The sequence below is a fragment of the Macaca nemestrina genome, chromosome 16 (genome assembly GCF_043159975.1).
Source record: "Macaca nemestrina isolate mMacNem1 chromosome 16, mMacNem.hap1, whole genome shotgun sequence".
NCBI classification, from domain to species: domain Eukaryota; kingdom Metazoa; phylum Chordata; class Mammalia; order Primates; family Cercopithecidae; genus Macaca; species Macaca nemestrina.
In genome coordinates, this window is record NC_092140.1 from 101,985,467 (window position 1) to 101,999,075 (window position 13,609).

At 42.5% G+C, this 13,609-nt stretch overlaps 1 protein-coding gene across 8 annotated transcripts in view; it reads right to left on the bottom strand.

Moving 5' to 3' along the window:
- The window catches only part of LOC105490252 (TNF receptor superfamily member 19), a 104,451-nt gene that overhangs the window by 42,640 nt on the left and 48,202 nt on the right, over positions 1 to 13,609 (bottom strand). For all 8 annotated transcript variants that reach the window (XM_011755698.3, XM_011755700.3, XM_011755702.3 and 5 more), the window contains one exon: positions 7,047 to 7,132. In XM_011755698.3, the coding sequence (XP_011754000.2) occupies positions 7,047 to 7,132 (86 nt within the window). The remainder of the gene's footprint in view (positions 1 to 7,046; positions 7,133 to 13,609) is intronic.

The window sequence follows — 13,609 nt, forward strand, 5'->3', positions numbered from 1 at the left end:
ATTTTATTTTATCTTTTGAGACGGAGTTTCGCTCGTCACCTAGGCTGGAGTGCAATGGCACGATCTCGGCTCACGGCAACCTCTGCCTCCCGGGTTCAAGTGATTCTTCTGCCTCAGCCTCCTGAGTAGCTGGGATTACAGGTGCCTGCCACCACGCCCAGCTAATTTTTGTATTTTTAATAGTGACAGGGTTTCGTCGTGTTGGCCAGGCTGGTCTCAGACTTCTGACCTCAGGTGATCCGCCCACCTCGGCCTCCCAAAGTGCTGGGATTACAGGCGTGAGCCACCATGCCTGGCCCCAGCTATTGTTTTGGACATCCTCAGAAAATGAGGAGTTTGCTGTAACAAATTTTCAACGTATTTTCAGAAAACAATTGTTTACCTCAATAAGCAAATAACCTTGAGAGGGTCATTTTTGATGTAAATCATTTTTAAATGAATTACAACAGTTTTCTGCTTCCTTGATAATGACTTAATGGTCAGGTGTGGTGGCTCCTGCCTATAATCCCAGAACTTTGGGAAGCTGAGACAGGTGAATCACTTGAGCTCAGGAATTCAACCTCGGCTCTCCCGAAAACACAAAAACTAGCCAGGCCTGCTGGCATGCACCTGTGGGCCCAGCTACTCAGGAGGCTGAGGTGGGAGGATCGCTGGAGCCTGTGAAGTCCAGTCTGCAGTGATCTGTGCTGATCGCACCACTGCATTCTGGCCTGGGCTAACAGAGTGAGACTGTCTCAAAAAAGAAAAACGATGTCAACAAATGTAATGTGATCATCCCTGCACTCCTTTTTGGGGTTCAGAATGATCATAAGAACTGTAATTATCATACTTAGGGGCATTAGAGAGAAAACCTCAGGGGTCAGTCATTAGGATGAAAAGGTCTGTTTGCTCTACACTAAAAGGCATCAAATGACAATGTGTTTGGATTCTTCATGCTGCTTTTTGTGAGTTTCTGACTCCTCCCTGCAGGCTGCGCTTTCACCTCTGGCTGCCTCGATGAGCTTCTCCTCTCTCTTCTAATCCTCCCCAGCATGGCTGGTTTGGTTTGGTACAGTAATGCTTGCAACAAAAAATAAATAAGTTCCAAGGGAGCGATTAAAAGGTGTCCTCTTGATAGAGCTACAGAGCTGGGACTGTGTGGAGAGACCTGCTTTAAGTTTTCAGCTGTGTTTATTTGGTTTCCACATAAGCAACCTTTGACTACTACTATTTTAGATTATTTTCAGTGAAATAATGAAATCACATGTTATTGACAAAAAGAAAGAGATACAGTAAAGAAAACCAAGGAACTCTAGACGATGAGAGGAAGGGGAGAAAGAGCCACAGTAACTTAAACCAATCCTAAATGAGTGAACAATGGAGGGAATCCCTGCTTTGAACGTCCCAGGGAGGCCTGGCTGGGTAATCTGCCTTCCACAACCATGGGCTTTCCTTTGATCTCATTGTCTTCTATTCCCTGCCCTGAAAGCTCTGTTGGGCAGTACAGAGCTAAATATTTAAGACTTGCCTGTCGGAAGCGCCCCTTCTCTGCTGCCTCAGATACTCATTTAAAATGCATAGTAGCAGTTATCTGTTCCTGAAACAATACCCACAGCAAGGCCCCTTAAGAGCAGCTGTGCCAGTGCTCCCCTGGCTGGACACTTAGGAGTCTCGGTCTGAGGACCACAGCCGACTTGAAAACCCTCAGTAAATGGAGCCCTTAATTAGTCCTCTACACACTGGCTTTGTGGGCCTGTCATGCAGAGGCCCCAGGAAGTCCTCTTGGAAAAGGAGGCCGTTAAGTATTAGCAAACTCATCACAAACAACTCCACTGCAGAAACAAAAAACCATCCACACACACAGTAAAAATCACAGAACGTTCCCAGCAAATGGAAAATGCTTTTGGATTATCTATATCTCATCTGCGTCTCATTATGCAGTCATTTACTCTGATCAGATTCAGTGAATGTTTCAGTGCCCAGGATGAAGAGGACACCAAGAACTGGCTTCTTAACTCCATGGTTTGGCTGAAATACTCAGGAAAGAGCTGAAGTCAACTTGGAATTCAACACGAGGGACTTGCTGCTTCTCCCTCTCCCTCCCAGATTCCCTCCTCTCCCTTCTCCTTTAAAGAAAACCTGTATCGATTTCAAAATGCTCCCAATTTATTTCCTTTTCAATTTGCTTTTGTTTGGTTTAAAAGAGGTACTCTTATTTACCAGGCACCCTTACTTTAAAATAATTTAACACTGAATGTCAAGAGACAAAGATACGAGTACCTTCGGACACAGAAATACACTCATGGGCATCCATCGTTAGTGCATGAGTAAGGCGTGACAGCTCACACAGAAGGGGACAGCAGTGTCATGTGGAATAGGGACAGCCTCAGAAGTCCAACTGTAGGCCACGTACCTGTGTGACTCTTTACCCAAACAAGTCATTATATGAAAAAAGTATATCCGAAGTAGCAAAAGAATCTAAAATAGCATGTCCAGTGTAATTATGCCCATCTTTTCAAAATCAGTGGCATAGATAGAAAAAAGGCTGAAAAGAAAACCCTTAGAATGCTGTCTTTGTTTTTGTCATGATCAGTGCTGCAAATGCTTTGTTTAGGGGACTACTGGGGTTCCCTTCCACCACTGGCTTTTTTCTACTACATGTTAAAAATGATCTTTAATGAGCAAATACGTCTTTTAAAAGTCTAATTTGAAATTGCCTTTGTTATTTAAAGTATATTTTAAACTTCCTTTGGAAAATAATGAACTTTTAATAATGTGATTTGTTACTTATTGGTGCAAACAACTGCTTGCTGTCTTCGAAGACTGTGAAGCCCATGCAATTCCTAAGAGTTGCAGGTCAGCCCAGCTCTGGCTTTCCTTTCTCCCCCACAGTGATTTATCTGATCCCTTATCTCTCCAGGATCACGTGGCTTGTCTTACAAAGCCCCTGAGAACAAAGCAAACATCTAGGTTAAACATACTTAAATAAAGTTGTACTCTGGTGAAAACCGCTTTGAATTTTTTCAAAACCATTTGTTTCAACCACAGTATTTGTTCCAAATTAAGTAAACATTGCTAAAAGAAATCATACTGAATCTGCATTTCTTATCAGACTGAAGGCAGGATACGGTTCTAAACTTTCTTGTGTGTTTTTCTCTATTTCTCCTTGAAGCTCTAAGTGGGCACAGGTGATGAGGAACTGAAGTTGCTTGGGGGAACAACGCCTGCAGCAGGCATTTCTATGTAATGGGTATCTTTTTATTTATCTGCAATTTACAGGAGTGTCACTCATCAACCCTGAGCTCCATGCCCAGCCAGTCAGTGTCACACATTAATGCTATTAGTGCCCAGAAAGAGGGGCTGTGGATGGATTATCATCACAAATCCATTGTTATTGGGGAGGCGGGGCTTATAGTTCATCTGGTGGGGGTGGGGCTGGAGGCCTCAGATCAAGATAGAGAGGGGAGAGACCGGCCTAACTCGGTGTCTTCAGCCTTCAGCCTCCCAGTCTAGTCATCTGAGCTGCTTCTTTTTTACCTTTTCTTTTTTTTTTTCTTTTTTTTTTTTTATTGTTGTTTTTTGAGACAGGGTCTCACTCTGTTGTTCAGACCGGAGTGCAGTGGCACAATCACAGCTCACTGCTGCCTCAACCTCCTGGGCTCAAGCAGTCCTCCCACCCCAGCCTCCCAAGTAGCTAGGACCAAAGGCACACACCACCATCCCTAGCCAATTTTTTATTTTTTGTAGAGATGGTGTCTCACTATGTTGCCCAGGCTGGTCTTGAACTCCTGGGCTCAAGTGATCCTCCCACCTCAGCCTCCCAAAGTACTAAGATTACAGGCGTGAGCTACAGCACCTGGCCCCCATCTGAGTTTCTCAGGCACAAAACTCCATGGCACCCACTTTCTGGTACCCTTCAGTGCTCACCCACCAGGGGAGGTGAAGCCCCAGAAGACAAACATCAGAGCCAGACGCACCATGAGATCCTCCCCGACCGGGACAACTCCAAAGCAGGACCCTCCGAAGAGCACATCTGCCAGGGCACGGCCGAGGACAGGCAGGGTCAGGGTTTGAAAGAAGGCAGGCCAGCAGGTAGACAGTCATTACTGAGCTTGCCCCAGGGCAGGTATCATGTTGCTGGACTACTCGTTCATTTAATTCTATGCAAAATCTGCAGACTTGGGCATTTTCCAGAGTCAACAGAGGTTCAAAGAGGGGAGACTATCTGCCCAAGGTTACACCATCAGTACAAAGCGCAGCCAAGATGTGAATCCAACCCTGCTGGCAACACAACCACTGCAGGCAGGTACCACTCCATTTCACAAGGGGAGACCTAGCCGTCAGGGAGGTGAGTGCTGGCCACACAGAGGCCACAGACAGGTGTGGTACTGGGGTGGTCCCTGGGGCAGCTGACAGAAATGGGAAATCCAGAGCGAAGAGACCCACTAGGTTAGGACAGACAGCCCTGCAGACCCAGAGAGCAGCTGTAGGGCATGCGGCACACAGGGTCCCCTTCTGCAGAGGTGCGGTGTGCCACCAGACTCCGGGCCACCTGGGACCCCCAGGGAGGGCTACTCCTGGTTCCAGAGAGTTCTTGCCTTTCCCACTACCAGGCATGTCCTTGAAACAAACCCCATTCCTGAAGTTAGCTTGAGAGGTGTCACTTGCTTCTAGCTGAGAGTCTAGCTGAGAGTCTGAGTAGCACAGGAGCTCCTCGGGGGGGGGGGGAAGAAAAAAAATCACTGAAGCAGTAGCTCTTTGTGGATGAGCTTAAAAAAAAAGCCCAAAGTGGAAGAAATGAAAACATAAGGCGCCTTACAAAATTTTCCCAAAAGACTCCAAAATCTCTTCTGAGGAGATTAGTTGCGTTCTGGAACTATTGCCAAGAGCTGTGCCAAAGGCAGCAAACTTTCTTTTACAGAGATAAGGACTCATGCTCACTGAAGGCTACCAGCCTGTCTTGCTTTGTGATTTGAAAGGCTATCAGCTGTGCACACTGCAATTTTTACTTTGACAAAGAGCTTGTTTTTCCTTGCTTTCTAAAGTTTCATATATGAAGAAACATACACACACACACACACACACACACACACATATATACTGGTTAATTTTCTTTTTAAAATACTAGGGACTTCACATAACACTAAATTACTAAGGACTTCACAAGGCATTAAAAGTTACATGTGAGATCTACCTTCAAAGGCAAATTTGTGATATTTGTGATATCTGAGCTTAGCCAGAACCTCGAAGGCAGAAAATCCCAAAGCCTCAGAGTTTTGACTTGATTGTATTAAATATAAATGCAATAAATTAACGGGAAAAAACCCCTCAGACTTTCTGACTCTAAAGTGGCAACACTGTCTTCACGGAATTTCTGTGCAGCAGTCTGGGCTGCAGTGCATGGTTTTAACTCAGCTTCCTGACAGAATGATGGCTGGGCTGACCCACAGGCAAGCCCAGGTCACTGCATGTTAAACTGGCAAGAGGGCTTGTCCTTTGATGGGTTGTGTAGTGGCCTAAAGACACTCCTCCAGTGTCTCTCACATGCCAGACTTTTAGTGTTTTCTTTAAGTGATGAATATTGAAGAAAACCATATGAGAAAGAGTCAATGTGTAGGAAAGATGAGATAGCTTGGTTTTCCTTAGGGAGACAGTAGATTGTGGTGGAAAGAATTAGACTGGAATTTGAATACTGTCTCTGGCACTTAGCAGCCAACAACGGAACGGGACTGACCTCTCTGGACTAGTGTTCTCATTGACAGATTTGGACTGATGATAGGATTATTGAGAAAATTAAGCAAAACAAAACAAGTAAAGCATGTGCATTGTGCCTGATAACAGGCATTCAATATTGCATTTGTTACTTGCGATGAATTATTTGGTGAATGTTTACCTATTATAAAAATGAGGATCAATATACATTTTCTATAAAAGAAAGTCTTCCAATGTCTTTTGCTTTTCTATCACTTCAAAGGAAGAATAGAAAGTAATGCATTTTGGTAAAGGACACACTAATATGGACTGCGAAATTCCATGACACTCTTGGAAAGAGAAGCACTGTGTGACCTTATCAAATGATGCGCTAACTTTCAGTTAGTTCAGAGGGGACTTTTACCATAGCAAGAAGCAAGAGGACACAGCCCATGCATTGGAAATGACATCAAAACAATGCTCCCCAGAAAGGCATGAGCGGCCTGTGTGTGGGATAAAGAAGCCTCCTCCGTCCTCCCTCCTGCCCTTCGCTCTCCCCTGAGCCGTGACGTGTGGCTCTCCTGAGCCCTGCTGTGGCACAGACAAGCGTGCTCTGCCACACAGGGGCCACTCACCGGTTCCCTTCCTGTGGGTTTTTTATTGGCCTGGTTTGTGTTTAGGATTAAAAAGAGTGAGAGGTCACTCTTCTTCCTATTCAAAATTGATGCTGGTTGATAACTTGAAACAAATACCTCTTATATCTACACAAAATACATAGTCAAAAGGAGTAACTAATGTTAACATAAAGAGGAAAAGGCACAATTTTCTCGCATACAGTTGTATCCCCAGCATGCAATGAGTTCTCTTTTCTCATTTGTTTGTTAAATGAGAAAAAAGAAGGAATGGATGAAGTGAACTAGGTTCCATTTAGTGACACACAGTGAGGGCAGGTGACTCAGACAGAGGAACTTGTCTGGGAAGGCAGAGGTGCCACCACAGTCCTGTCTGGGGACTAGGAAAGGAAAACCCAGGAATTCATGGGGCCAGGGCAGGAAGACCTAGGAGTGAGGACGTGGGCTGCCTGCTTAATCACAGTCGCCTGAATTCCAGACTCAGGATGCCAGGGAAGGCTTCGAATGGAGCAGAGCAGTGGCGAAATGTCTGCATTCCACTTCGACATTCTAATCCCTGGGCCCGGTGTGCTGACTGAGGCACACGACAAAGAACTTCTTCTGTCCTGCTAGAAGCCTGATAAAAGAGGACACACTGTACACCCCACAGGAGGGACAGACTTGGCTCCATCTGCCAGAGAAGAAAGGTTTACACACTTAATCGTTTTCGCAGGCCCTGGCTCTGCCTGTGTCGTGTTCACTCACAGTGTGGTTCGTAAGGAGGAGGGGGGTCTCCACAAGGCACACACTCCATGTCTTGAAAGCCGACAAGTTTTGTCTTCCTATAAAACCTAGAAGAGAGAGGAAAACACTCCTTGTTAGTGCTTTCATCTAAGCTTACAGTTGTGGTCATAAATTACCAGCAGTCTCCATTACCAGTTCTGTGGTTAAAAGTACACAGAGGCTTAAATAATAGTATCTTAGGTAGACACATTTTTGGACAGGAAGCAGTGAACACTTAAGAAATATCAAATTCCCCTAAACATCATGTTGCAGACGCTTCTCTGCACTTCTTCCGTATTGGGGTGGGGGTGCAGATGGGGGGATAAAAAGTCAGTGGTCTTCGGCATTTCTATTGAAACTTAAACTACAAAACACCTTATACATGAATAAAGAACTAGTTTTTAGCATTTGGAATTCAGACACCAAAAAACCAAGCAACCATAAAAGCAATGGAAAAATGTAGGGAAATCCTCATACAATCTTGATACGGGAATGTCTTTCTAGGCAACAAGAAACCAGGAGTCAGAGTGGAAGAGATTAACAGCAATCACACACACACACACACAGATTTAAAGACATCTGAAGGGCAAAAATGAATAAATATAGCACCATCAATATAGGTAATAGTCAAACAAAGATTGAAAAATTGTCCTAATTACAGTACTGTCTATACCTTCACTCTATAAAGTAAAACTTAAAAATCATGACGATGAAAATGAACACTATAATTGAAAAATAAGCAAAGAACTTTCATTCCCAAAAGAAGAATGTTTCATAATTTAAAAATTTCATAAACTGAAAAGCATGATGCAACTAAATGTTTTTAAAGAAATTTAAGATGAAAATGTTTAACTTCATTATTAATCAAGTACATTCAAGTTAAAATGAAAATATATCATTTTTACTTAGAAAATTGGGAAAGTGCTGATGTGGGTGTAGGCCAATAGGTATATGTATATACTGCCTGTGGGAACATAAATTGCCGCTTTTAGGAGGGCAATTTAGCAATGTGTCACTAGAACTCAATAAAATAGTTTACATTTCTTATGTAGTAATTTCCTATTTAGAAACTCATCCTAAAGAAATAATCAACTGGGTAAAGATGTTTGTGTAAGAATACAATCACAACATTGTTTATAAAAGAAAAAAAAGCTAATTAGGCACAATCCCAATGTCCACCAATAGAAATGACCAATTAGGATAGACCCAATGGAATGCCTTTAAAAATGATGATAAAGACCTACCATACACATTTTTTAAAATTCATGAAATATCATTAAGTGAAAACAAAGGAATATATGAGATATAATTCCATTTCGTGCAGGCACGCACTTTTCTATCAGTTTTCTCAGATTGCTTACCAATACATATAAAAATAGTTACGTGTAGCTAGGCACAGCGGCTCACGCCTGTAATTCCAGCACTTTGGGAGGCTAAGGCAGGTGGATCACCTGAGGTCAGGAGTTCAAGACCAGCCTGGCCAATATGGTGAAACCTCATCTCTACTAAAAATACAAAAAATTAGCTGGGCATGGTGGTGGGCATCTGTAATCCCAGCTATTCGGGAGGCTGAGGCAGGAGAATGGCATGAACCTGGGAGACAGAGGTTGCAGTGAGCCAAGATTGCACCATTGCACTCCAGCCTGGGCAATAAGAGTGAAACTCCATCTCAAAAAAAAATATATGTATATATTTGCAATGAAAAAAGTTTGCAAGTATATTATACACTGAATATTAACAGTGGCTATTTCTAGATTGTAGGAATTCAAGTGATTTTCTTTTTTTCGTACATACAACATAAATTTTCTATAACAAATATAGTAATATAGAGAACAAGTCTACAGAGACAGGCAGATGCAATTATTTTGTGAAACTGGATAATGTAGTAGCCAATCTGTATAATTTATGGTAGAAGCAAAATTTGCATTTGAAACTAGGTAAATTATCTCAAATGCCCAGATACACTCGGAAATTGCTCAACATTCTATTTTCACTTGATTATGACAATCTTTCCAAAGCATATACAACACAGTGACTTCCCACTAGACATTAATAGAATTACTCATTTTGGAATTTATGAAGTAAAAATTAAAAAAAAAAAAAACCAAGTTTGAGGACTCATACTTCCTGATTTCAAAACATAATACAATGCAACAATAATCAAAATAGTGTGGTATTGGCATAAAGACAGACAACTAGACCAGCGGAATAGATAAGACAGCCCAGAAGCAAACCCTTGTGTATGTGGTCAATGACTTTCAACAAGGTGCCAAGACCACTCAGTGAGGAAAGAACAGTCTCTTTAAGGAATGCTGGAGAAACTGGACATCCACATGCAACAGATTAAAGACCTAAAAGTATAAAACTCCTAGAAGAAAATGCAGAGGAAAAGCTTCATGACATTAGATATGGCAATGATTTCTTAGATATGACACCAAAACCACAGGCAACAAGAGAAAAAAGTTGACAAATGGGACTACATTAAACTTAAAATCAGAGGACACAAACATTCCTATGAAATGGAAGAAAATATCTGCAAATCATATGTCTGATAAAGGGTTAATATTCATATTATATAAACAATTCCTATAAACTCATCAATTAAAAAATCAACCTAATTTAAAAATGGGCAAGGGACTTGAATAGACATTTCTCCAGAGAAATGTCTTTGGAGAAATATATCACATGGCTGACAGGTATACAAAAAGATGTTCAACATCACTAATTATCCCTGAACTGAAAGTCAAAACCATATGAGATATCACCTCACACCCATAAGGATGGCTACTATCAAAACAGTAACAACAAACAGATAATAACAAGTGTTGGCAAGGATGTGAAGAAACTGGAACCCTTGTATACTGCTGATGGGACTGTAAAATGGTGCAGCCACTATGGAAAACAGCACGGAGGTTCCTCAAAATATTAAAAACAGAACTACCATATGATCCAGCAATCCCACTACTGGGTCTATATCTAAAAGAACTCAAATCAGCGTCTTGAAGAGATACTTGCATGCCCGTATTCGTTGCAGCACTATTCACAGTAGCCCAAAGGCAGAAGAAACCCAAATGTCCATTGATGAATATGGATAAACAAAGTATTTCACAGAATGAAATACTATTAGTCTTAACAAGTAGGGGGTACCTGTCACATGCTACAACATGGATAAACCTTGAGGACATGATGCTAAGTGACACAAGCCTGTCATAAAAGGACAGATACTGACTGACTCCAATTCTGTGAGGTACTTAGAGTAGTCAAATTCATGGAAACAAAAAGAAAGGTGGTTCCCAGGGGCTAGAGGAAGAAGCAAAGGGGAGGTGTTTAACAGGTATAGAGTTGCAGCTTGAGAAGATGAAAAAGTTCTGGAGATCTGTTTCACAACAATGTGAATATACTTGACTCTACTGAACTGCACACCTAAAAATGGTTAAGATGGTAGATTTTATGTTACGTGTTTTTCATCACAATAAAAAATGCATATAAATTTTTTTTTTAAAAATCACAGGACAATATAAAGGCACCTTCTTCTTTAAGACGTCTTGCTCAACACTGTAACATATCCAAATTAATACTTTTATCTTTTCAGCCAGAAAACTTGCCCAATAGAAGTTCATTGAATTAAATATCGAGAAAGCACAAAATAGTGTTTTATACATAAAAACTCATTTCATGTAAAAAGCAAAAAAAATTTAAAAATAGAATATCCAACATTCTCAAGAACAAATATTGGGGATACAGAAATCCATCTTTTAACACTTAAAAAGTTAGGAAAATGGGAAGTATTGAGGATCAAGTATAGACACTACTTAACATTTTAAAAATAAAGAATTCTAACTGACAAAACAGTTTTGAGGTCTGAGTTTTCCCTGACAATCAAATAAAATACATTTGCCAAAAAATTTCTAAAAGTTTGAGGATCATGAGACAAATGAGGCTAGAAGGTTGTCATGTTTTGAATGACCATTTTTATTTTTTAATTAATTTTTTAAATTTATTTTTTGAGATGGAGTCTCGCTCTGTCACCCGAGCTGGAGTGCAGTGGCGGGATCTCGGCTCACTGCAGCCTCTGCCTCCTGGGCTCAAGCCATCCTCCCACCTCAGCCTCCTAAGTAGCTGGGACCACAGGTGTGCATCACCACGCCCGGCTAATTTTTGAATTTTTTTTAAAGATGGGGTTTCGCCATATTGCCCAGGCTGATGTCACACTCTTGAGCTCAAGCGATCCACCTGCCTCAGCCTCCCAATGAAGAGGAATTTTTAATTGAACGGAACCCAAACAGCACTGGTTAGCCTAATGAACACAGTGTTTGAAAACTGCTGTTTTAAGAAAATCTGGCTGTAGACCGTTAATTCTTCAATCAATGAGTGCACTTCTGCAAGGAGATGACATGCTATAGAACAACTCTGGTCTTACAATGACCTCACTTAACACAATGTTGAAGGCAGTTACTATGCCCTGTGAATCACAGTCAAGTCAGGGCGGGATTTCCTGAAGCGTCTGTGAGACACTGGATGAGACACTGGATGACAGCGTTGCTCTGTCCTGGGCTCTTGCTAGCACTTTGCTTCATGCTGGTCAGTCGGCCTGCTGTTTGTGTTCCTCAACAATCCACAGCAATGGCCCCTTATTTGAAGGTGAACAAATGCTAATGACAAGATTAATCATTAGAGTAAGAGTCTAGGTCTCCTCAACAGTGTCATGGTTACTAGCACAGACCAGAGAGCTGAGGCGAGGGGATGCGAAAACCCAGGCAACTCAGGCAGCTTCCAGGAGCAAGGGGTCTGCGGAGGGTAGGGTGAGGGTGAAGTGGGCACACAGCCCAGACGGGCAGAGGCAGTCCCTGTGATTCTCGTCGATCAGTCACGGAAGCCCCAGGGGTGACCTCCCAGTGAAATCAGACATGCACCTAAGCATGGGGCAGAGGAGCTTCGAGGTGAATCCCAGTTCTTTCATTTACAAGCTGGGTGATTCTGGGAAGTCATTTACCCACTCCGAGAACCAGTTTCCCTCTTTGTTAAGAGGGGATGGTAGGAATCCCTGCTTTACAGAGTAGCTCAGATGACAGTAAGTGCTCAATGTTAGTTGTCATTGTCACCAGAAGCAGCAAAGAGCTGGCGGGGGCCAGCCTACTCTTCAGTGCGGGTTCCAGTTTCCCTGAGCCAGGAAGGAATCAGGAACCGGGCGCTGGCAGAGGAGCCTGGAGGCCTGTTGGTCACACTCTGAAAATGTCATGTGAAGTTTTCACTGGCCCCAAAATCATCAATTGGCAATAATGTCCAACATTTCATTAGGGCTTCCAATGGCTTAGGCACTTGCTACGCATTTTACATGCCTTCTATTTCTAATCCTTCTAACAGTTCTGCAGGGTGGATTCTCACAGCATGGCCATTTGACAGTGAGAAGAGTGCATGTCAGAGAAGTTAATGACTGGTCTAAAGTCACAGAGCAGCTGTGCGAATAAGGGGACCGGCTATCTCGAATGACTCAAATTATGGGCAGAGGACTGAAGATTCCCACACCCTACCTGCTACTGAGAGGGAAGCAGCTGGTGTCCTGGGGCGCCTGGGCCTATGGGCAGCAGCAGGTTCTTGCTAGAGAATGAGGCCACAGGAGGCAGACTGGCACCAAAAAGAGCAATGCCCACCTTATGCCTGACTTCTGCATTACTGTTTGGGGAGCAATATGCATTTTGCTCACGTCTTTCTGCCTCCCAGTTTTTCTGCTTGTAAAACGGGTTTCAACCATTTGGTTTCTTCACAGAAGTACAGTCAAGTTGGAAGAGTATTTTGAAAACACTTTGGAAAGACCTGGGTAAAAGTCACTATATAATTATGCCAGCCTCATATACCAATGCTGACTTAGAAAAGAATGGGATTTTAAAGTAATCGTATAAATAAATTGTGAAACATCACTCAACTGTCTATTCACTTATAACTTTCCTGTAGCTAAGTATTTACTTAAAGAATAAACAAACACTGTAGAAACTAGAGCAGCCGGCTCAAATGACAATGACCACAGGGAAGCAGGAGGAACCAGGCACGGTGGAGTTCCGGGCAGACCCGCTCCCCTACTCCAGCAGCACAGCCCTGTGTGGGCTCTATAAAATCCCAGTCCTAGATCAGGCCTTTCCCCACCTTCCCTGGGCACTGCCTACTTCAGCCTGTACATCCCCTGAAGACCTCATTTCCCTACCCCCAGATGAAGAGAGTAGACATGCACAGACAGGCTTTTATCAGAGAACTGGAGAACATGAACAACAGAGGTGTGTGAGATGTTCAGTTCATGTCCTCAATTAGATTTGCACAAGATCAAAACTCTGGGTAATGCTATCCACAGATATTGTCACAGGTCTGAGATTATAGACCATTCCTTCTTTTTTAAAGCACAGATTTATTGACTTATACTGTATATACCACACAATTCACCCATTTAAAGTGTACAGTTTCATGGTTTTCCATATGTTCACAGAGTTGTACAACCATCACCACAATCAATTTAAGGACATTTTCATCACCCCGAAAAGAAGCCTCATAACCTT